At 43.3% G+C, this 26,417-nt stretch overlaps 1 protein-coding gene across 1 annotated transcript; it reads left to right on the forward strand.

The window, feature by feature from the left end:
• Nucleotides 1–708: 708 nt before the first annotated feature.
• Nucleotides 709–22,790, forward strand: LOC110521613 (glycosaminoglycan xylosylkinase). The gene is made up of 9 exons (XM_021599294.3): nucleotides 709–983; nucleotides 16,665–16,991; nucleotides 17,091–17,338; nucleotides 17,500–17,586; nucleotides 17,703–17,812; nucleotides 18,014–18,185; nucleotides 20,249–20,440; nucleotides 21,318–21,377; nucleotides 21,491–22,790. The coding sequence occupies exons 2-9, from the start codon at nucleotides 16,863–16,865 to the stop codon at nucleotides 21,720–21,722; spliced, it is 1,230 nt and encodes a 409-aa protein (XP_021454969.1). The 5' UTR covers nucleotides 709–983; nucleotides 16,665–16,862; the 3' UTR covers nucleotides 21,723–22,790.
• The last annotated feature ends 3,627 nt before the right edge of the window (nucleotides 22,791–26,417 follow it).

The following is a 26,417-nucleotide window of genomic DNA, read 5'->3' on the forward strand; positions in this document are numbered from 1 at the left end:
TTCAAGTTCCTTGGTGTCCACATCACCAACAAACTAACATGGTCCAAGCACACTAAGACAGTCAAAGAGGGCACGACAAACCCTAGTCCCCCTCAGGAAACTGAAAAGATTTGGCATGGGTCCTCAGATCCTCAAAAGGTTCTACAGCTGCACCATCGAGAACATCCTGACTGGTTGCATCACTGCCTGGTATGGCAACTGCTCGGCCTCCGACCGCAAGGCACTACAGAGGGTTGTGCGAACAGCCCAGTACATCACTGGGGCCAAGCTTCCTGCCATCAGGACCTCTATACCAGTGTCAGAGGAATTACCTAAAAATGGTCAGACTCCAGCCACCCTAGTCATAGACTGTTTTCTCTGCTACTGCACGGCAAGTGGTGCCGGAGCGCCAAGTCTCGTAAGTATTCATTCTGTAAGGTCTTATTGTATGCGGCGAATGTGACTAATACGATTTTATATCTTTATGCTATAATGGTTCACATCTACAGTAATGCATGGTTTCACGCACACCACCATGCACACACAGACCTCTCTTCAACCCAGGTGTGCAGGATTTATTGAACTGAAACCATTTTTACTGGGAGACTCTCCCTAGAGAAGTAGGCCTATGTCTAGGTCCATATCGAAATGAAGGTAATGCAGTGACGTGCATTACTTATGTGACGACTGCTTAATTATAATACAACAGCGCTACCTGGTGTCTAAATCGAAACCTGACATTAATAAACCCCATAATGTTGAATACATTGTCTACAATTAAATAGGTCCTGGTCTCTTTAAGATTTAGGTGGCGGCGTGCTTGAGGAAATGTTTCGGAAGTGTAAACGCTAAGGTAGGAGGAAATTAGAGCAAAGGGATGGAGCAATTATCCCTTTTTGACAGCCTATTGGTGAATATACAGTTCCACACAAAATACCAAGCACACACTGACTGGTGCACTGTCGTCGTTTGACATCCAGTAACGTTAGCGGTAATCGTGAAAGGTAAGACATTTATTAGACTTACCAACTAGCCAAAGGCACATCTTTACAATTAACGTTGGCAAGCTAGCTAGCCTATATTAATCATGTTCATAAATGTTTGATAATGACTGATGTTAGTTTACTCGCTAGGTACTGTAGGTACAGTACTAGCTAGCTCGTCAGCAATCTACGCAAGCTTTGATGTGGAAAATATCGGTGCAGTTCGTCAGCTATCACTATAAATAACGTTAGCTAGGTACAGTAGCTACGTTAGTACTGTACGTTGCTGCATTGCTGGAGCTTGCTAACGTTAGATGCTTTCGAGAACCCAAGCCAAAGTATTAAAGGTAGTTAACGTCTAGTATGGGCTACGTCGCTAGCTACAGAGTATATGTCTACCTAGCTGTGGGCCAGTTTCTAAACCATACTGTAACGTTGTCTTTGTGTGGGCCTTTGCGATTTCCAACCTATCAACCAGCTAGCTAGAAGGCTAACTAGCCAATGTTGTTGGTCCCATGAAAGACCGATTGTGTAGAAGGCAGCTCGAGTCATTCCTGCCTGCGTGGCCACGGCTAGACAGATGTTTAACTTAGCCAGCTAACGTTAATTCACGGGTTGTCCTCAGTTACTGGTATGCATTTTTCATTCATTTTCAACAAGACAGTTTCATGTGAACCAGAATCTGGCACAGGAGGCGTTTATATGGCGAATCATATCAACGTCTTCTGATCTGTAAAACTAGATTCTGGTTCAGTTTCATGTGTATGTGGGTCATTTTTGGGCTCGGGTAATATTTCAGTCCCTCTGACTGAAGTATTGGGTCACCAAAATGAAATGTTTAAAAGATGTATATGAATGTAAATAAATATAGCATTATTTTAAACTTTATTATAAAAATTATTTCGTTTCACCTAATTTTTACTTGGGAAATGAATATTAAAATGTGCACATAACTTTTGCAATTAATGCAAACGTGTTTTTGTTGCGAAGGTATAATTGAATAAAATCACACAATTTTCCCTCAGTCGACACTCAACCCCATCACACCAACCAAAGTCCACCCTTATGCGCCGTCATTAACAGGAAGTGACATCATTCAATATGTTTTTTGTTTTTTTTACCTTGATTTAACCAGCTAGGCCAGTTGAGAACAAGTTCTCATTTACAACTGCGACCTGGCCAAGATAAAGCAAAAGTGCAACACAAACAATAACACAATAGAAAAATCTATATACAGTGTGTGCAAATGGAGTAAGGATGTAAGGCAATTAATAGGCCATAGTAGCAAAGTAATTCAAATTTAGCACATTAACACTGAAGTGATAGATGTGCAGATGATGATGTGCAAGTAGAAATACTGGTGTGTAAAAAAACAATATGGGGATGAGGTAGGTAGTTGGGTGGGCTATTTACAGATTGGCTAAGCTGCTCAGATAGCTGATGCTTAAAGTTAGTGAGGGAGATATAAGTCTCCAACTTCAGCGATTTTTGCAATTCGTTCCAGTCATTGGCAGCAGAGAACTGGAAGGAAAGGTGGCCAAAGTGGATGTTGGCTTTGGGGATGACCAGTGAGATATACCTGCTGGAGCGTGGGTGTTGTTATGGTGACCAGTGAGCTGAGATAAGGCGGAGCTTTACCTAGCAAAGACTTATAGATGACCTGGAGCCAGTGGGTCTGGCGACGAATATGTAGCGAGGGCCAGCATACAGGTCGCAGTGGTTGTTGTCAACTGCATGGTACAGAAACAGGCAAGTAATCACGTTCTTTTATATCTGTATTTTGTTAGTTTTTTAAAGTCAGGTGGGGATCGTTGAGCTGACCAACTCAAACCCGTTACATGAAATAAAGATGGAAAACTAGTACTTTCAAAATGATACTTTAAGCCATAAAAATATACAATCTATTAATTTTATGCCCACCACCATATGGTCTCCTGTCCTTCACCACATGAGGAGCAGAGGCCATTTTGAACCAAAAAACTCCACCCCGTCACGTTTCATTGTAACTGGGTTGTAAACCTGTGACAGGTTTGAGTTATTTACTTATGATTATTGCATCTAAACAAATTAATTATTCAATATATTATACATTATTTATATTCACTTATGAAACATGCTGTAATGTATTCCATGTGAACAAAACTATATATTTTAAGGCAGTTGGTAGGAGAGTTGGGCAAGGTTCTTAACTACAGTTGTTCCTTTAAGTCGTTCTAGATCCTAAATGACTCAAGGATTATAGTGTATACTTGTATATATTCTAAGAATCTTTGATTTTACGTTATCCATTGAAACATCTAGGGAATGGTGGCACCCACATCAACAGCAGAAAGACAAAGGCAGTGTCGAGCACGTCAAAATGCTGACCCAGAAAAAAGGGAACAATACCTTGAGATCAGTGATTTCAGTAAGAGAGACCAGCGTCAGAAGCGTAAACAGTGGAGAACAGCATACATAAGCAAGGAGAGGAAAGAAGCACTGAGGAACTTGACCACTCCTCCACAAAGTCCTGATCAGGTCATCATCCTTGCTCCTGGTGAGCTGATGTCAGCTGCCATTGTTCAACAAAGAAGGACCTACTCTGTGCATGCTTTAACACACAGCACTTCAGTTTCAGGCAGAAGGTCCTGGCTGCTCCAGTACTGCCAGCCAATGAGGAAAATCCACAACCTGTGGATGTAATCCAGGTCTTCTTGGGCAGTGGTGTATAGTGGAATACGGTGATGACCTTTATCCAGGCATCATCCTCGGCACGGATAAAAATGTGTGTACAAGTGAAATGTATGCATCGTGTCGGACCGAACAGATTTTTCTGGCCTTCTCGAGACGACATCCACTGGTATCAGTTTGATGAAGCGTGTGACATCCCGCCACAGAGGTTGAGAGAGACGTGTGGGCCAGACTCTCAGGAAGAAAACCATGAATGAGTGAATATGGTCCTCCTGAGAAGAAGGATAGTCATGCTGACACTAGTGCTGTAGTTACAGCTGTTCTAGCATTCTAAATGCCCTTGGAAAATGTTCCTAAAGTTTGATGACACGTTGAACTTTTCTGATGAAACGTGTTGAATGTTATTAATTACCCTAATGCCTGATGTTTTTATTTGTTTGGTTAATAAAACCCAGATTATTCTAAATATATCTAATGTCCTTGTTACATGGTTGAATACAATGAAATTAAATGTTTGGGGTAAATCTTGGATGGATTTTTGACAGTTAACTAAACTAGATTATATGGAAACCAATCTCTTCAACCCGTTACAGTATTCCACCCTGTCACCCGTCTCAACCCTGTTACATGACAATATTTGTTAAATAAAATGGCAAAGATGAATAAATATGAATTGAATGTTTTCTGAGCTCAGTCTGAAATGTTAAGGACAATCCCAAACTATTAGAGTTGTTATAATTCTGAATTTAAAGTATTTTTTTTTATTTAAATGACCCCACTGACACAAAATATGTCTTTCAAGGTTTAATATAGCAAAAGTCTGAGATTTTACATTTTATATTATAATAATTTAATTGGTTTGGGGGACACATGAGCATTAGGTAAATGTTGATTTTATAACAAGTATATTTTATAATCATATTCTGACAACTTCCATATTGTCTGTGACGGGTTTGAAGATAAATAGTGTCCATATCAGACAACAATAAAAGGGCTTTAATGCCTTAAGTGGGAATGTTTTCTTGAAGGTTTAATATGTACTTAATGTTGTGGGGTGTTCAGAAAATGCATTTATTCTAGTAAAACATTTATATATATATATATATATATATATATATATATATATATATATATATTGCCCAAGAATGACCCATATGTTGGGTTTCCTAATTGAAGTTCACAAGTGAGTCCTTTTCATTTGAAGGAAACATGATCGCTGTTGTTGATTATGCTTATTCCAGCTGACTGTCACACAAAAACCTGTTTTGGAAAAGTTTTTTGGAGCTATGATGATTCTGACATTGACAGTGTTCGTTTGACATATTATGGTGCTCACGTCATTAGGTAGGGCAATCTGTCCTTTTTGAGTTGTGGAGAGCTTAAATAGTTGGATACAGTTGCAGTATGCTTATGTTACTGAAGATGACATATCCATTGTTACAGGCCAATTGATTTGCAGGTATTTTGCTTATTTGCCCCAAATATCACAACAACCCCCATCTATGGACATGAAATCGGATCAATATCTTAGTCTTGAAAACACTCGTTACCTACCGATCAATACATCCATCTCAGCTGAGCCGGACTTTACCCTTATTCATGATGACTCAAATTCCGTTTCATTACATTGAGCCATTGAACATCGCCTTTAACCTTGTGAGGAAGATTTTTCACTGTCTTTTTTACTGTCGTTTTTATTTCTTTATTTACCTATTGTTCACCTAATACCTTTTTTACACTGTTGGTTAGAGCCTGTAAGTAAGCATTTCACTGTAAGGTCTACTACACCTGTTGTATTCGGCGCACGTGACAAATAAATATTAATTTGATTTGAGATGGCCCTTTGCTGCCCAAATGTTCTGTCTTCGCAAATACGCCTCACACGCCATACAGTTTTGGAAACAATTTGACATTTCATATAAACTGGAAATACATTTTCCAAATACAAAAGTTGCACCCGGCTATATTTTCAAGGACACAGCATCCAACCAGTGTGCACTTCCTCTCCTCCAATTTCCGCTTCAAATGTCTCCAAGGAAGAATCTCAATTGGTCTCCTTTAATCGCCTCTCCTCCTCAAAATCCATTGGAGGAGGTCAGAGGGAAGAGAGAGAAAGCTAGGAATCAAGGAAACCAATTGAGATTCTCCCCAATGGGGTGTAACTGGGGAGGAAGTTACAAACCTCATGTTTTTGAAAATTCTGCAACTTTGCTAAACTACGTACAGTAAGTATATAATTTGTATTTGAATTATTATTTCTAGCTGATGTGAAAGTTAAGTTCCAAAGGTTTCCAAAACCGTATCGCAAGGGAGGATTATTAACGTTCCAAAACGTTACAACTGAACATTCATATTGTAGTTCATTGATCCAGCAGTCATTCATAGGGCTTTGATTGAGAACAAGGGCTGGGTAGCTATACACCCTTCAATTCTAGAGAGCTAAGCCTGACTGTATGAGAGTCAGAGAGGCCTAGCAAAACAATTTAACTTGTGTCCAGTTAGTCACGAAATGTGGCAATGCCTTCAATTGTTGAGGCAACGCCACACATATTTACATAGGAACAAAAAACAAACGTCCCTTGTCTATCACGAATGTTGAATAAAATTATATTTGAACTTACTCTACCCATTGTCCGTGGTATTCCTTCAGCTGGTTGATATGAGACAATGAACACAGGAAATTATTATTAAACCGACTTCTTCTAAACGGGTGTCTGTGTTTGGCAATCAAGACGGAAGTACACTGAACAAAAATATAAGGGGAGTGGATCAGAAAACCAGTCCATATCTGGTGTGACCACCATTTACCTCATGCAGCGCATCTCCTTTGCATGGAGTTAATCAGGCTGATTGTGGCCCGTGGAATGTTGTCCCACTCTTCAATGACTGTGCGAAATTGCTGGATATTGGCGGGAACTGGAACAATCTGCCGTTCACGTCCATCCAGAGCATCCCAAACATGCTCAATGGGCGACATGTCTGGTGAGTATGCAGGCCATGGAAGAACTGGGACATTTTCAGCTTCCAGGAATAGTGTACAGATCCTTGCGACATGTGGCGGGGCATTATCATGCTGAAACATGAGGTGAAGGCTGAAGGGCACGACAATGGGCCTCAGGATCTAGTCACAGTATCTCTATGCATTCAAATTGCCATCGATAAAATGCAATTGTGTTCATTGTCCGTAGCTTAAGCCTGCCCATACCATAACCCCACCATGGGGCACTCTGTTCACAACGTTGACATCTGCAAACCACTTGCCCATACGCCACCCTACACTCTTTCTGCCATCTCCCTGGTACAGTTGAAACCAGGTTTCATCTGTGAAGTGCACACTTCTCCAGCTTGCCAGTGCCATCGAAAGTGAGCATTTACCCACCTAAGTCAGTTATGACACCGAACTGCTGTCAGGTCAAGACCCTGGTGAGGACAACGAGCATGCAGATGAGCTTCACTGAGACGGTTTCTGACAGTTTGAGCAGAACTTTTTTGGTTGTGCAAACCCACAGTTTCATCAGCTAACCGAGTGGCTCGTCTCAGACGATCCCGCAGGTGACGAAGCCGGATGTGCAGATCCCGGGCTGGCGTGGTTACACGTGGTCTGTGGTTTTGAGACCGTTTGGGCGTACTGCCAAATTCTCTAAAACAACATTGGAGGCATCTTATGGTAGAGAAATTAACTTTAATTTCTCTGGCAACAGCTGTTGTGTGTATTCCTGCAGTCAGCATGCCAATTGAATGCTCCCTCAACTTGAGACTTCTATGGCATTGTGACAAATTGTAACATTTTAGTGGCCTTTTATTGTCCCAAGCACAAGATGCACCTGTGTAATGATCATGCTGTTTAATCAGCTTCTTGATATACCACACCTGTCAGGTGGATGGATTATCTTGGCAAAAGAGAAATGCTCACTAACAGTGATGTAAACAAATTTGCTCACAATTTGAGAGAAATAAACTTTTCGCGCATATGGAACATTTCGGGGATTTTTTATTTCAGCTCATGAAACATGGGACCAACACATTACATGTTGCGTTTATATTTTTGTTCAGTATACCAGCACACTAACAGGTGTTTACATGGTTTTGCAGATGTGCCAGAAATGTCAACTTTAGTACCCGCTCTCAAATAAATCAGGTAAAACAATTAGGGCCCCATTTAGTCGACTGGTTGATTGTTTGGTCGATTAGGCTGTTCGTCCACCAATATTTATTTTGTTGAGCAGTTGCAATTTTTATTTTTCACCGTGCGTAAGACACCTGTCTGATAAGCGCATCTCAGTGGACGGATCCATTGCTGAGGCCACGGGGATGGCACAGTCCATCAAACTAAGACGTGATATTGTATATGGTTATATTACATAAAAATAATGGCGCAACACTAATAAATCTATTTTATAAGATGCACTTCCTCCCACGTTGGATACGGTCTAAAATGAGATTCTGAAACTATCTTCAGTGCGCAGTAGAATTGGCACATTTCCCTATGTTGCTATGTGCGTAATAGCAAAGTTAACCAGCATATTGAGATTGAGAACAATGCAGTGGAGGCAGCAGAGATTAGGAAACAGCCTTAGCCCAATTGTCTAAGACAATTGAGGCGAGAGGAAACCAACTTATTTAGGTATATAATCAATAGGCTAACTGTTAAATGTGCCTGGCTTTATAAACCCTCCATATACAGTACCAGTCAACATTTGACAGCTACTCATTCAAGGGTTTTTCTTTATTTTTTTACATTGTAGAATAATAGTGAAGACGTCAAAACTATGAAATTACACATGGAATCATGTAGGAACCAAAAAAGTCTTAAACAAATCAAAATATATTTTATATTTTAGTTTCTTCAAAGTAGCCAACCTTTGCCTTGATGACAGCTTTGCACACTCTTGGCATTCTCTCAACCAGCTTCATAAGGAATGCTTTTCCAAAAGTCTTGAAGGAGTTCCCGCATGCTGAGCACTTGTTGACTGCTTTTCCTTCACTCTACGTTCCAACTCATCCCAAACCATCTCAATTGGGTTGAGGTTGGGTGATTGTGGAGGCCAGTTCATCTGATGCAGCGCTCCATCACTTTCCTTCTTGGTCAAATAGCCCTTACACAGCCTGGAGTTGTGTTGGGTCATTGTCCTGTTGAAAAACAAATGACAGTCCCACCAACTGCAAACCAGATGGGATGGCGTATCGCTGCAGAATGCTGTGCCTTGAATTCTAAATAAATCAAGACAGTGTCACCAGTAAAGCATCCCCACACCACCTCCATGCTTCATGGTGGGAACCACACATACGGAGATCATCTGTTCACCTACTCTGCGTCTCACAAAGACACGCCGGTTGGAACCAAAAACCTCAAATTTAGACTCATCAAACCAAAGGACAGATTTCCACCAGTCTAATGTCCATTGCACCAAAAGCACTCGCAAACTTCTACAGATGCACAATCGAGAGCGTCCTGTCGGGCTGTATCAACGCCTGGTACGGCAACTGCTCCTCCCACAACCGTAAGGTTCTCCAGAGGGTAGTGAGATCTGCACAACTCATCACCGGGTGCAAACTACCTGCCCTCCAGGACACCTACACCACCCGATGTCACAGGAAGGCCATAAAGATCATCAAGGACAACAACCACGGGAGCCACTGCCTGTTCACCCCGTTATCATCCAGAAGGCGAGGTCAGTACAGGTGCATCAAAGCAGGGACCGAGAGACTGAAAAACAGCTTCTATCTCAAGGACATCAGACTGTTAAACAGTCACCGCTGTGTTAAGAAGCAGTGCGGCTTGGTTGGGTATCGGAGGACACATGACTTTCAACCTTCGTCTCTCCCGAGCCCGATGAGACAAGATACCACGAAATTGGGGAGAAAAAAGTCACCACTAACATTGAGTGGCTGCTGCCAACATACTGACTCAACTCCAGCCACTTTAATAATGTAAATTGATGTAAATTGATGTAAAAAATGTATCACTAGCCACTTTAAACAAAACAATGTACATATAATGTTTACATACCCTACATTACTCATCTCATATTTATGTATATACTGTACTCTATATCATCTACTGCATCTTGCCATCTGCCATGTATCACTAGCCACTTTAAAAATTATGCCACTTATGTTTACATACCCTACATTTCACATCCCATATGTATATACTGTACTCGATACCATCTACTGCATCTTGCCTATGCCGTTCTGTACCATCACTCATTCATATATCTTTATGTACATATTCTCATTCATATATCTTTATGTACATATTCTTATCTCTTTACACTTGTGTGTATAAGATAGTAGTTGTGGAATTTTTAGGTTAGATTACTCGTTGGTTATTACTGCATTGTCGGAACTAGAAGCACAAGCATTTCGCTACACTCTCATTAACATCTGCTAACCATGTGTATGTGACAAATAAAATTTGATTTGACTTTAAAACAGTTAGAGTTTAATGGCTGTGATAGGAGAAAACTGAGGATGGATCAACGTTTTAGTTACTCCACAATACTAACCTAAATGACAGTGAAAGGAAGTCTGTACAGAATACAAATATTCCAGAACATGCATCCTGTTTGTATTAAGGCACTAAAGTAAAACTGCAAAGAAATTAACTTTGTTCTGAAATCAAAGCATTATGTTTGAGGCAAATCCAATACAACACATCACTGAGTACCACTTTTCATATTTTCAAGCATGGTGGTGGCTGCATCATGTTATGGGTATGCTTGTCATTGGCAAGGACTAGCGAGTTTCTTTGGATGAAAATAAATTGATTAAAGCTAAGCACAGGCAAAACCCTAGTGGAAAACCTGGTTGTCTTCTTTCCAAATGACGCTGGGAGAAAAAATGATCACATCTGGAACCGTTTCTCAAAGAGTGATAATTTGGCAAGTTGAAACGATACATTTTTTTAAAAAATCCGATATATACAGACAATCGATGTAGTTTATTATACCTGTTCCTTTTGAATTTTATAAATGGATTAACAATTCTATAATGAACACTGCATGGGAATGAATTATGCCCAGTACATCTGTTTTGTGAGTAGGCCAAGGGTTAATGATTCTGATGAATATACCCTCTTTGTTTTTGCATATTTTCAGTGTGGAACCTGTCTATGTTTAGGGAGGTAATAGCCTAGGCTAACCGATTCTAAATGCCACTAGCAGTTCGCAAAGTAGGGTCGTCACTAATGTAACTTGGCACAGTCATAAACCCTGCCTGTTTCTACAATTTAGTTTCTTAAAATCTGATTTTAAACCACAACGTTAACTTTATGCCTAACCTAAAAAAAAAAAAAAGTGTTCAGTGCCGGTAAGTGTATGATGCAAAAATGTATTTTGTCCCCCCACACCAAAAGCGATCACGACACGCAGGTTAAAATATCAAAACAAACTCTGAACTAATTACATTTATTTGGGGACAGGTCGAAAAGCATTAAACATGTATGGCAATTTAGCTAGTTAGCTTGCACTTGCTAGCTAATTTGTCCTATTTAGCTAGCTTGCTGTTGCTAGCTAATTTGTCCTGGTATATAAATATTGTTGTTATTTTACTTGAAATGCACAAGATCTTCTACTCTGACCAATTAATCCACACATAAAACGGCCAACCGAATCATTTCTAGTCATCTCTTCTCCTTCCAGGCTTTTTCATCTTTGAATTTATATGGTGATTGGCATCTACACTTTTACCACAACAACCTTTTACCACAACAACCACAATCACCCACGTGGGTATAACCAATGAGGAAATGGCACGTGGGTACCTGCTTCTATAAACCAATGAGGAGATGGGAGAGGCAGGACTTTCAGCGCGATCTGCGTCAGAAATAGGAATGACTTCTATTTTAGCCCTTGGCAACACAGACGCTCGCAGTCAGTGTGGGTGCAATAATTGAATAACATGGATTTCTAAATGTATTTTGTGAAGCACGCGACGTGTCCAGTCTGGTCAGCATGTGAGATATTGCTGCGCATTCAGTGTCCCATCAGCCCAGCCAGCCAATTCATTAACTTAATTTCCACTGTAAAAAGCATCTAGACATTAGTTCCCCATGCTTCTATCTTAACATTTGGTTTGCAACAACAGGGGTTTGTACAAACATTGCCATCCTTTCTCTAGACATTTGCAACGTTGTTTCAATATTGAAATTTGATCACACACACAAAAATGTCAATAGAAAACAGGTTCAACTAAATGAAATCCAGCTACTTTGCTGTTATTCTAGCTGCACGGTTTGATGTGACTGTGTTAGCTGTAGTTGGCTAGCTAGCAAGCAAGGGATAAGAGCGTATAGAACGAACGACTGGGTCGCGTCCATAGATATCTAATAAACACACTTCACGACTGTCGAGTCTCTAGCAACCTAACCGATAGAATGAACGGACATCTTTTGTCAGCCAGTCGAAATCATGAATCATCATAATTTTCATGGATATATAAAATACCATTTTATTGGTCACATACACATATTTAGAAGATGTTATTGCAGGTGTATCGAAATGCTTGTGTTCCTAGCTCCTGCAGTGCAGTAGTATCTAACAATTCACAGCAATGCACAAATCTAAAAGAATGGAATTAAGAAAGAAAGAAATATTAGGACGAGCCATGTTGGAGTGGCATTGATAGAATGAACGGCCAGCTGGCTTGGCTAGCAACCATAGATGTCGGGACAAGGCCTATATTTTCATTCAGGAATGAAATGGTAGCATATAAATACATTTACAAAAAAAATGTTTTATTGAATTTCTAACCGGTTGTAAAAAATATATTGTACACAAGGTTGTGCATAACTACTTTTTTAGCACGGCTGTGCTGATCTACGGGACTCGGCAACCTCGTACCGATGACTGCAGAACAGCCGTGCTAAAAAAGTATTTCAAAAGTATTTTAGCACGCCCTCTCGTGTACAATTGCTTTAGTCGACACCGGTTGGTGTGTAGCACTGTGGCATGGTTATAGCCATCGGGTGAGGTAGTTCCTGCTCCCAGGACTGCCGCACATAGAGCAGCTGGTCTGTGATGGATTCATCCCAGCCTCTCTCCCTTCTCTACAGTGCATCTCCCCACATGTGCCACAGGGCTTCTTTAGTGTACATGCACTGTCTTTGTGTCCCCATCCGCATCTGAGACACCTCTCCTTCTGTTGGACCCAGAAGGACCGCTGTGCAGTATTCAACTTGGAAAAGTCGGTGCAGTTATTTGAAGTAGTGATCCTTAGAATCACAAAAGGGGCAAAAAGGCTTAAACCTGTCATTAACCCTGGTCTGTCCTTTGTTAGGTCCACTAGGCTTATGATCTACCGTGACCTGGTGCACACCAGAGAGAGAGAGAGAGAGGGTTCTGCAGGCCTCTCCGTGGGGTACCTGCATCACTGCCTCTTCCTCACCAGCCAATCAGAAAAGTCTGTGTGTGTATGTCTGTGGGCCTCCATCTTGCACGATTCCCTTGGGAAAACAGTGCTCAGCTAAGAGATCCCGGTAGGCTGTCCACATGGGACCCACAAAGGAGCTTGTTTAGCATACCCACCAGGCCTCCCACTGATAAAGCAAAGTCCTCCAGCACCTGGGCATCTCCCACTCTGATGGAGGGTGCATTCAGGATGGCAGACAACTCACCCTGTACCAGTTGTGGTTGACCATTTGCGCAGCTGGAAGGCTTATGTGGCCCAGTGTTAAGTGGCCCTGTTTGTTAACTACCACTGCCTCTCCTCCAGTGGATCTTTACAGGCATGTGGAGAGACTGTGGCAGATGGACACTCCTCTCTACAGAAATGAGAACCTTCTGACCTGCTCTAAACAAGACCATATGGCAGTGGCCATTCTTGAGGCTAAGACTGTTCGTGTGCCAGTGGGTGGTGGAGAGAGTTATGCCACCCCACTGCTGAGAAAAGGGGAGGCCCCCTGAGGCTCTGATGCCGCTGCTGCACAGTACAGAGTGCCGCCTGGCTAAGGTCTCCACAGTAGTGGAGAGGGGACTGGGAATGATATCCAGTGTGGGCTCAGTCTCTATAGCAGGCAGCTCCTGATGACCAGTGGGGGCTGGGAACATGACGTGTCCCTGCCCGGTCTCAGTAGCAACCGTTAGAGGAGAGGCGGCTTCCTGCTGCTGAACTGCATAAGACCGTCCTATATCCTCCACTGCAACCTGTCGGAGACGGATCCCCTGATTGGAGGAAGCCTGGGATCTGGTCTGTTGTTGCAATAGGCAAATCAGACCCTCGATATTCGATATTGGCAAAAACATGCTTCTGTACTCCATACAACATAGTCAGCGATGTCCACGGCGCTGCAACTCACTGACACTCCAATTTAGGAGTATAATCCTCCTGTTGGGAATGCAGCCCCACCTGGTGCCGAATACTATTCCACAGGTGGAGAGGACATCGCGGAAGCCCCTGCCTGTCCCGGAGTGTAGGTATAATCCAAATGTGATGGCGCTGCGGCTCAGGGGGCATCACTGGCTGGGGGATAACTGGTAACATAGTCCCTCAGGTACTCAAGGCCTCCTGCTCCGGACTACACATGGACTGGATGTCAGGTGACCTCTGGAGGTTGCCATATATCATGATCAGTAAGCCACATATTTGTGAGGTAGAACCTCCAGAATAAACGGGGCTGTGGCTTTACTGATACTTATCTCCTATTAGAGAGAGACAAGGCAACCTCCAGAGTATTCCAAACAGATTACTTTATTGACCTATTACAGCTGGTTATAGGTCTAAAACAGAATATTAACATGGAATGAAGCTATGATAAATACAATAACTACAATATACATGTAATGGATATAATAATGGAAGAAGTGGCACTGAATGGAATACTATGAATGGATGACAATAACAGTAACGGAGAGTAACGGGACTGTATAAATACACAGGGAATGGCAGGCTATTACATAGTAACAAGCAATAAAGGACTGTATGAAATGAATTACAAATCAATAATAGGAAGTACTGGCTAATTGTTACCGACAATAATATAAGTAGCTATTAACACAGTAGTAATGAGATGGAGAAACTAAGCAACACCAGCTATACTAGCACAGTGCAACAATGACAGCAATAAGAACAAATAATAAACATATATTCTTTCATGCAACCCAAACCCATAAATACAACCAAGCTCTCACAAGGAATTACACTGGGAAGGAAAAAGACAAGAGGGGATTTACTTATACCCTTGTAAGAGCATGGTCTGGGCCATTCACAAACCAGAAGCACTGCATCCTGGGGCTATGGGCAGGGATGAGGCACATGGCTACTCCCTGATTGGCTGGGCTGCAATCTAATGATCTCTCACATGCTGACTAAGGATGGGTGAGACCTAGACAAACAACACGGCACCAGCCAAATTAGGTAAACAGGTGGTAATTTAGCCTAACATCCTGGAGGGAGAATTCTTTACAATCAGCAATAGTTTTGGTAGTTTTGCTTTAAACAGTCAGTGTATATGGTCATTTTTAGATACACAGGGTAAAGTTGATAATTTCATAACGAGCAATCACTTTTGCGAGGCACACTGCATGGCCAAAGCAGGGGGGGAAAAGAAGCTCACTAAACTTCCAAAACGGTCAAAACCATTTGATTTTGAAATGGGGGTGAAGTCCAAAGTTATCCTATATGTTCATTGGCTATGTCATAGCTGAATTGTAAGTTGATACATTACTAGCTCAAACCCATCATCTGCAACAATGACAAGTTCATTAGTGAGTGGTGGTGATTTCTGTGAGATGTAGTGGGGTGGTAGATGGCTCAGGTCAGGTACCTACTTATACACACACAAATGTTAGTGCACTGAATTGTTACAAACTGAACCGTATCGGAGCCCATGTATATAGATAGATACGAATCGGATCGTCTTGAAAGGGAAAGATTAACATCCAGTTTTTGATAGAATTGCGTTCTGTGGGTCCCCCTACCAAAACCCAAAAAGATCTCGTGCGGGCTGCTCTTTCTTTGCCCGATTACCCATCTACTTCGCCCGCTAAAATGTATTCTCCACAATGAATGTATGAGGTGATAGAGCAGCAGTATTAGACTGAGTCGTCAGGCAATCTCCTTCTCCTTTAACTAACAAGCGGCTCCCTTGTCAGAGGTAGCGTCAAATATATAGATGTTTTAAATTACTATGGATATCAGCACCCAAAGAATAGTATGCAGTTAAATAGGAAAAACAGGTACAAGGTAAGCATTAAAAAATTGACATTTTTACAGGTACTGACTGATACTGAACAAAAATAGATGCAACATAGAAACACACAAAAAGCTTATTTCTCTCACATTTTGTGCACATTTGCCAAGATAATCCATCCACCTGACAGGTGTGGTATATCAAGAATCTGATTAAACAGCATGATCATTACACAGGTGCACCTTTTGCTGGGGACAAAAGGCCACTCTAAAATGTTACATTTTGTCACAACACAATGCCACAGATGTCTCACGTTTTGAGGGAGCGTGCATTTGGCATGCTGACTGCAGGAATGTCCACCAGAGCTGTTGCCAGAGAATTTAGTTAATTTCTCTACCATAAGCCACTTCTGTTGTTTTAGAGAATTTGGCACTGCATCTAACTGGCCTCACAACCGCAGACCACATGTAACCATGCCAGCCCAGGACCTCAAGGAGGGATGGATGGATCCTTTACCTATTCTAAAGAAGAGTGCTAGAACAAACAGTAGGTTTGGCAGGGTTTGATGTTGTCAGTAAAGGGGTGGTTTAAAACCCAGGATGTGGAACCAGGAGTCAGTCAGGTTTGTCAGTCAGTCAGGTTTGTCAGGTATGGGTGTGTCTCTCTACGCCACAATGACACATACATAACAACTGTAATATGTTACTGAGCCCATTACTACATGTTGTACATGCTACTGAGCCCAATAGTACATTACTTTGTCATGCTCATATCGATCATGTTCCTGCCTGGCGGACCTGGGGCATCTAGGCTCCTGCTGTTTCTGTCTGTATGTCTGTCTACATTTTTGGATTTATATCAAACTTTTTCATCACTAATGTCCTCCCCTACTCTCTCTACAGGGTGGTTGCTGATACATTAGGGACCAGGGCTAGCTGTGGGTCTGGTGGTGAGACTGAGCCATACCTCCTGCCCCGCTGAATAGTGTGTGTGAGAGAGGCGACTGGAGGGGGAGGCAGGTGCCATGCTCCAGGGGTGAGGCGGGAGAGAGAGAGACACACACACAGGGCTCAGGGGTGGTGGGTGAGGTTGCCAAGGAGATGAAGTTGAAACAGCGGGTGGTGTTGCTGGTTGCTGTGCTACTCCTGTTGGGGCTGGCCAAATTCTTTCTGCTGGATGGAGGAGAGGGGTCCGCAGCCAGTCGACGAGACCTCCGGGCCTTCCGCAAGGTACGGCTGTTTGTGCGCGTCAATGTTTATATCTGTGTATGTACTGTGTGTGTGTGTGTGTGTACTTGTGAGCATTAATGTGGAAGTCTGTGTTCCCAGATGGAGGCAGGCCTGTCTCTCTCACGCGGTGACCGGCTAACACACACCCTCCAGTCTCCATGGGAGGTGGCAAACCAATGGGTGGGCCCCAGGGAGGTGTACCCTGAGGAGACCCCCGAGCTGGCAGCCGTCCTCTCCGCGCTGGGCACTGCCCGAGTGGAGCGGGCAGATGTGGGCTACAAGGGCACCCAGCTCAAAGCTCTACTAATACTGGACGGGGGGCAGAAGGTGGTCTTCAAACCCAAGAGGTGAGGTAGAATACACACACACACACACATTGTCCTCTGGTTCTCTGCTGCGGAGTTGTACGGTTTTTGTTAGGTCAGATTAGGACAGTGCTTTTATTCTGTCTTACGTAAGAGGATTCCTCAATCACGTCCTCCCTGTCCATTTCTCTCTCTTTTTCCAGGTATAGTAGAGGCTATGTGGTAGAAGGAGAGCCTTATGCAGGTTATGACAGACACAACGCAGAGGTGGCAGCTTTTCACCTGGACAGGTACACACACGTATCGGCCTAATGCATTAAAATATATACGTTTTAGTTTTGGCCATCTGAATACTGGTGTTGCTAGTGGTATGTGACTATCTGTCCTGTGTATCCATCTGCTGTAGGATCCTGGGTTTCAGAAGAGCACCCCTAGTGGTCGGGAGGTTTGTCAACCTGAGGACTGAGATCAAACCTGTCGCTACGGACCAGCTACTCAGTACCTTTCTAATGCAGGGTGAGACACACACACACTAGAGGGCTCTTTTCAGTCCCACCCATAATGTTTTCTTATAGACATACCACTCCCTATAAAGTTGATAAGATAACATTGTGTGTCTGGGTTCAAGAAGCAGTGGGCTGGATCTCTCTCTAAATGAAAATGGTTAACCATTTTCTCTCCCTTTCTTTGTCTCTGGCCCTTCCTCTCTCTCTCCAGGTAATAATAGTTGTTTCTATGGGAAGTGTTACTACTGTAGAGAGAGTGAACCGGCATGTGCGGAGGGAGATATGATGGAGGGATCGGTAACTCTCTGGCTGCCAGACGTCTGGCCTCTCCAGAAACACAGACACCCCTGGGGACGCACCTACAGGGAGGGCAAACTGGCCAGGTAGGGGTGTGTCCGCATTTGTGCTTATATGTTAAAGTCCTACTCCAGTCTCCTTTTCACCTAATTTAATACCCAATTTACTTAACAAAAAATCTAAATAGGTGGTCCAGGTATCCTCATGACATGGCACAAGTTGCCTTGTCTTGTTCCTCAAGCAAGGGGGAGGCCAATGAATCACATCAGACCAATTCCTTGAATGGCCTACTTCTTGAAGTTTGCAGTTTTCTAAAAAAAAAATTTAAAATTCTCAAAACATATTGTTTTACCACTACTGTAAAAAGGTCCAGACACCTTTTTTGTGATTTCAGTAGTTTTTGGGAAACTTACCCCAACAGCAAATCACTTCCTCATTGTCATTGTGTAGTATGGGGGCTTTGAAAAAAAACATGAACAAAGAATAAAAAATAAAAAAAATCCAATATGTATTTTTTGAAACGGTAAAGCTCTCAGTATAGTGATGCAGGTCTTTAGATGTTGTACACATGAAATAGTGTCAGTCCACAACGTTGTATTCCATTTTGTTGTGACTCGAGTGATACCTCTAAATCCATTCTTCAGGTAACTGACAAAATACCGTGAGTAAATATACAAAGTATATTGGAAGCATGGGGTGCTTCCACACAGGAAGTTCCAGACACTTGTAGAATTAACGCCAAGGCGCATTGAAGCTGTTCTGGCAGCTTTTGGTGGACCTACTCCTTATTAAAACACTATGTTGGTGTTTCCTTTATTCAGGCACCTGTAGCAGCAGGCTACATGGAGAATGGAACAGCTGGATAGGGGAAACGGCTCAAGTCCAACAAATGGAATAAAACGTTGCGGTTAAAGTTCAGCTTGGCACAATTTCATGTATACAACATCTAAAGACCTGCTTTTCTGTTCCCAAAAGGACATATTTGGGTGTTTTTGGAGCCTTTATTCATGTTTTTTCAGGCCCCAATACTACACAACGACGATGAGGAAGTGATGCTATTCGGGTTAAGTTTCTCAAAAACAACTGAAATCACAAAAAAAGGACACTTCTATAACATGCGATTTACATCCCAAATAGAGATTAAGTTGTAAAAAAAATAACTTCTCCTTTAACCTTTACGGGATCGGTGTCCCTATACCGAGATGGTTGAGCATGACTGTTGTAAGTAACAGCAAACTTTCCAAGACATAGACATGTCTTATATGGGCAGAAAGCTTAAATTCTTGTTTATCTAACTGCATTGTCCAATTTAAAGTAGCTATTACAGTGAAAGAATACCACGCTATTGTTTGAGGAGAGTGCACAACAACAAAACTTATCACGGCAACTGGTTTGATACATTCCCCTCTGAAGGTAAATAATGTACTTACATTCAGGAATTTTTTTCTGATTTGTCATCCTGAGGGTCCCAGAGATAAAATGTAGCATAGTTTTGTTTGATAAAATCCATTTTTATATTCAAATGTAGGAACTGGGTTACACAGTTTGAACGCCTGCCGTCTCTGGCTCCACACCCACCCCACCTGGCCAAAGTTAGTGAAGTTAGTGTATTAGCTAATAATCCATCATGTATGACATTCCTGGGAGTGTATAAACTTTAATTTTGTATGTTCTCTATAGTTATGTACTTGAAAATGTATCAATTGGCCAATATGACACGTAACATTTTGTCCGGTATTGGCATGCGTCACATGTTTTTTTGTTTGTATTAACTTTTTCCAGATCTAATGTGTTATTCTCCTACATTAATTTCACATTTCCACAAACTTCAAAGTGTTTGCTTTCAAATGGTATCAAGAATATGCATATCCTTGCTTCAAGTCCTGAGCTACAGGCAGTTAGATTTGTGTGTGTCATTTCAGGCAAAATTGGGGGGGGAAAGAGTGTCAGGTAGCCTAGCGGTTAAGAGCGTTGGGCCAGTAACTGAAAGGTCACTGGTTCAAGTCCCCAAGTTGATTAGGTGAAAAATCTACCGATGTTTTTTATTGATCCTGTAAGTTGCTAAATTACAAATATGTAAGTGTTACGGTGTTTCTATTTCTCTTTTAAACAGGAGAAGTAAAAAACTAAATGCTTTAACTGTGTGTAGGTGGGAGTATGATGAGAGCTACTGTGATGCGGTGAAGAAGATGCCTCCGTACGACGCCGGTCCCAGACTGCTGGACGTCATAGACACAGCCATCTTTGATTACCTCATCGGCAACGCCGACCGACATCACTACGAGAGTTTCCAAGACGATGGAGGAGCCAGCATGCTCATCCTGCTGGATAACGCCAAGAGGTGAAGAACACAAACACATCACTAAGTGTAAACACAAAGAAACTCTAGACATGCTGACTAAGCTGGCAACTCCTTTCACCTCTAACTCCATCTCTCCATCCCCCAGTCCACTCCTCTTTTACCTCTGTCCCTGTTGATTGATCTGCTGAGCTAAGTGTGAAATAGGGTAGTGTTGCCCAACCCTGGTCCTCCAGTACCCCCAACAGTACACCGTTTCATTATAGCCCTGGACAAACACGCCTCATTCAGCACATGAGGGCTTGATGGTTAATTGACCAGATGAATCAGGTGTTACAATAAAATGTGTACTGTTGGGGGTACCGGAGGACCAGGGTTGGGAAACACTGTGCTAGAATGTGTGTTATGATAGTGTGTCAAATCAAATGTTATTGGTCATATACACATATTTAGCTGATGTTTTGCGTGTGTAGTGAAATGCTTGTGTTCCTAGCTCCAACAGTTTAGTAATATCTAACAATACACAAATCTAAAAGTAAAAGAATGGAGTTAAGAAATATTAGAACAAGCAATATCAGAGTGGCATTGACTAAAATCCAGTAGAATAGAATACAGTATATACAGATTAGTAAAGCAGTATGTAAACATTATTAAAAGTGACCGGTGATTCCATGGCTATGTATATAGGGTAGCAGCCTCTAAGGTGTAGGTAGGGTTGAGTAACCGGCTGTTAGCCGGCTAGTGATGGCTATTTAACAGTATCATGGCCTTGAAATAGTAAGGCATCTGAAGACAGCTTCTATGGTGTAGGGTTGAGTAACCGGCTGTTAGCCGGCTAGTGATGGCTATTTAACAGTATCATGGCCTTGAGATAGTAAGGCATCTGAAGACAGCTTCTAAGGTGTTTTGTTGTTTGCAGTTTTGGGAATGCAGCTTTGGATGAAAGAAGCATTCTGGCCCCTATATATCAGTGTTGCATGTGAGTAGACACACACACACACACACTGAAAATACCAACATTTCCTCAAAGGAATCACAACCCATTCCTAGTGTTTATGAACAGTTCTCTCTTACTCTCCCTCCCTCCGTCAGGGTGCGTGTGTCTACGTGGAACAGGTTGAACCTGCTGAGAGCTGGGGCTCTGAGTTCAGCCCTAAGACAGGCCCTGACCTTTGACCCCATTAACCCTGTCCTGGCCGAGCCCCACCTGGCTGCCCTGGACAGACGGCTGTCTGGTGTCATAGCAACCATCCAGCAGTGTGTAGAGTCGCTGGGCCCCGACAACACACTGATAGAGGACCGCATGATCCTGCCACACCCCTAGAAAAGGACGGGAGGGAGGAAGGAGGAGGGAAAGGATAACCTGTCTCGCCTCGAGGGAGAGAGGGTTCAGCCATGGGAGGAGCTGGATGATCAACCCCTCCTCCTCCTCTCACGGCCCCCCAGAAAGGAACAGGAAATGACCCCAGCAGCAGGAAGTGACTTGATAAAGGACTGGGTGTTGAGTCCTCTACAAACTGTTCGCGTCCACGCTAGGACCAACTCCATACCTAACTCTTTCCTGACGTCTCCGGTCACACACACACACACACACACTCTGCCAGAACCTCTCTCTCCATCCAGTGTAAAGGAGGGAACCAAGGCCAAAGGACTCAACCCAAAGACACTCAGGATAGTGGGGGGGTTCCATACACCCCCCCTCCCCTCCTATCTGGACACAATCCACTGGACAGACAGTGGCGAGAGAGAGACTGGCCAACTGACCATGGGGGGGCAGGAGGGGGATTTTGGGGTCAGTCTGATTGTGACAAACAGATGTCTGTATCCAAAATGGCATCCTATTCCCTGTATAGTGCAAAGGCTCCAAAAGTAGTGCACTGTATATAGAGGGAATTGGCTGCCATTTCACATCTGCTCGATGTGAGCAGTCTGACCAGTGACTACGGATGCTATTCCACATATTGCACTAGTTCCGGCCCCTGTTTCTCAGACCCAATTCCTGGACTAAAAGCACTTTCAGTAGAGATTCTTTATACATGCCATAAAGAGATCAATGGAATGCAGACCGTGGGGGATAGAAGAGGGACACTGTCATTGGTGCCCATTCAAAAAATCTGATCTAACAAAGTGGATATTCGTCAATTCTCTCATGATGTACACTGAATGTAGAAAACATTAGGAACATCTTCCTAAAATTTAGTTGAACCCCCTCCCCCCTCCTTTTTGCCATCAGAACAGCCTCAATTCGTCAGGGCATGGACTCTACGAGGTGTCAAGTGTTCCACAGGGATTCTGGTTAACGCCAATGCTTCCTACAGTTGTCAAGTTGTCTGGATGTCCTTTGGGTGGTGGACCATTCTTGATAAACACGGGAAACTGTTGAAAGTGAAAACTTTACAGCGTTGCAGTTTGACACACTCAAACCGGTGCACCTGGCACCTACTACCATACTACTACTACCACCTGGCCCCTACTACCATACTACTACTACCACCTGGCCCCTACTACCATACTACTACTACCACCTGGCCCCTACTACCATACTACTACTACCACCTGGCCCCTACTACCATACTACTACTACCATACTACTACTACTACTACTACTACCACCTGGCCCCTACTACCATACTACTACTACCACCTGGCCCCTACTACCATACTACTACTACCACCTGGCCCCTACTACCATACTACTACTACCACCTGGCCCCTACTACCATACTACTACTACCACCTGGCCCCTACTACCATACTACTACTACTACCACCTGGCCCCTACTACCATACTACTACTACCGCCTGGCCCCTACTACCATACTACTACTACCGCCTGGCCCCTACTACCATACTACTACTACTACCACCACCTGGCCCCTACTACCATACTACTACTACTACCACCTGGCCCCTACTACCATACTACTACTACCGCCTGGCCCCTACTACCATACTACTACTACCGCCTGGCCCCTACTACCATACTACTACTACCGCCTGGCACCTACTACCATACTACTACTACCACCTGGCCCCTACTACCATACTACTACTACCATACTACTACTACCGCCTGGCCCCTACTACCATACTACTACTACCGCCTGGCCCCTACTACCATACTACTACTACCGCCTGGCCCCTACTACCATACTACTACTACCGCCTGGCCCCTACTACCATACTACTACTACTACCACCTGGCCCCTACTACCATACTACTACTACCACCGCCTGGCCCCTACTACCATACTACTACTACCACCGCCTGGCCCCTACTACCATACTACTACTACCACCGCCTGGCCCCTACTACCATACTACTACTACCACCGCCTGGCCCCTACTACCATACTACTACTACTACCGCCTGGCCCCTACTACCATACTACTACTACCACCTGGCCCCTACTACCATACTACTACTACCACCTGGCCCCTACTACCATACTACTACTACCACCTGGCCCCTACTACTACCATACTACTACTACTACTACTACTACCACCTGGCCCCTACTACCATACTACTACTACCACCTGGCCCCTACTACCATACTACTACTACCACCTGGCCCCTACTACCATACTACTACTACCACCTGGCCCCTACTACCATACTACTACTACCACCTGGCCCCTACTACCATACTACTACTACCACCTGGCCCCTACTACCATACTACTACTACTACCACCTGGCCCCTACTACCATACTACTACTACCGCCTGGCCCCTACTACCATACTACTACTACCGCCTGGCCCCTACTACCATACTACTACTACTACCACCACCTGGCCCCTACTACCATACTACTACTACTACCACCTGGCCCCTACTACCATACTACTACTACCGCCTGGCCCCTACTACCATACTACTACTACCGCCTGGCCCCTACTACCATACTACTACTACCGCCTGGCACCTACTACCATACTACTACTACCACCTGGCCCCTACTACCATACTACTACTACCATACTACTACTACCGCCTGGCCCCTACTACCATACTACTACTACCGCCTGGCCCCTACTACCATACTACTACTACCGCCTGGCCCCTACTACCATACTACTACTACCGCCTGGCCCCTACTACCATACTACTACTACTACCACCTGGCCCCTACTACCATACTACTACTACCACCGCCTGGCCCCTACTACCATACTACTACTACCACCGCCTGGCCCCTACTACCATACTACTACTACCACCGCCTGGCCCCTACTACCATACTACTACTACCACCGCCTGGCCCCTACTACCATACTACTACTACTACCGCCTGGCCCCTACTACCATACTACTACTACCGCCTGGCACCTACTACCATACTACTACTACCGCCTGGCCCCTACTACCATACTACTACTACCGCCTGGCCCCTACTACCATACTACTACTACCGCCTGGCCCCTACTACCATACTACTACTACCGCCTGGCCCCTACTACCATACTACTACTACCGCCTGGCCCCTACTACCATACTACTACTACCATACTACTACTACCGCCTGGCCCCTACTACCATACTACTACTACCGCCTGGCCCCTATTACCACACCCCGTTCAAGGGCACATAAATAATTTTTTGGGGCCTTTCAGCCTCAATGGCACACATACACAATCCAGGCTTCTTTAACCTGTCTCCTTAATTTACAATGATTTTAAAGTAGATTTAACAAATTACATCAATAAGGGATCATAGCCTTCACCTGGGTTCATCTGGCCAGTCTGTCTAAGTGTAATGCAGTTGATTGGTAACAATGATATGAACATGTATTGGGGTTGACATCCATACCAGCATTATACTCCGATTTTTACCCCAACATAGTTTGAAATACACATGTAAACACACACATTTTGATGGCCGGCAATGAGGAGATTCTGGATTTATACCCCACGGAGGGACACGTGTGGCATTACCATTATTTTGGTTGAGTTCGATTGAGGTCTTTACCACATGTATTGAGCATGCTTTTTTAGTCTTGGATTAGACTAAAGGAACAAGTCTTTGGGGCTCTGGTCAGGACTGGTGCACTATGTGAGGAATAGGGGGCCATTTGAGATATGACCAGTGTGTACATACTGAACTAACTGTTGAATAGCATAAGAGTATAATTGAGAATTATAATATTAAAGAAACCTAATTTAGTGTCAAGTTTGGATGGTGTGTGTGTGTGTGTACGTTTTTGTGTGTGGTGTGTGTGTCTGTGTGCATGAGTCCAATGTTTCCCCCAGTTAATTTTAATTTTTTTCAGAAGTGGAAAGGTCGTGGGGGGTGGGGCAGACACAGGGGACATGCGCCGCCCCCCCTGGACAGTTTTTATAGAAGGACTGTGAGAATGTCATTTATTTTTAAAAGGACGTTCTACTCTAAAATGAATGAAAATCAAATTATCCCAACACGATCTGTCTATGATCTCCCCCCATAAATGAGCCCAATAACATATTGTAAAAAAAAATGTTTAGGGCTGACTCTTACCATAGTCTATACATGGCACCATACCATATTATCAGGCAAGTGTGCTATTAGCAATAAGCACTTTTTCTGGATTAAAACAGGGCTACTTTCCTGCAATTATATACATTTTTCCATGGAGCTGACATAAAATGTGGCAATGTGAAAGCTAATTTCCTGCAATTCTATACATTTTGCAACTGACAAAGAAAAAATTGGGGAAATTGAGGGGGTTGCTGGGAAGTTTGGGACTATGTATGTTTTCAACATTAAAAATTATTTAAATATGCTGTATTTCAGTGTTTAACAAAAAAAAAGTAATGGCTCCACTTCAATTGGCTGCTCTTGTATAGATGGTTTCTGGATGCTTTCGTGTAGACGCTCCTGTATAGGGGGTCTAGAGATACTCAAACTTTCAACTGTTACTGTCTATATACAATAACCTGCTTTTTAAGTGTTCCTCCCTTAGAGGGAGCCAGATCATTACAGTAGAGATATCTAGATACAGACAATCAACTTAGACATCGCATCATTTTATCTGTCC

The sequence above is a fragment of the Oncorhynchus mykiss genome, chromosome 4, assembly GCF_057628025.1.
Source record: "Oncorhynchus mykiss isolate SJ-2025 chromosome 4, ASM5762802v1, whole genome shotgun sequence".
NCBI lineage: Eukaryota > Metazoa > Chordata > Actinopteri > Salmoniformes > Salmonidae > Oncorhynchus > Oncorhynchus mykiss.

What these genes read in the sequence shown, in the direction of transcription:
- LOC110521613 (XM_021599294.3), top strand. Translation starts at nt 16,863, where the DNA reads ATGAAGTTGAAACAGCGGGTGGTGTTGCTGGTTGCTGTGCTACTCCTG. An exon ending in GTGGTCTTCAAACCCAAGAG is followed by an intron (nt 17,339 to 17,499) that starts GTGAGGTAGAAT and finishes CTCTTTTTCCAG; the next exon opens with GTATAGTAGAGGCTATGTGG. An exon ending in AGGGAGGGCAAACTGGCCAG is followed by an intron (nt 18,186 to 20,248) that starts GTAGGGGTGTGT and finishes AACTGTGTGTAG; the next exon opens with GTGGGAGTATGATGAGAGCT.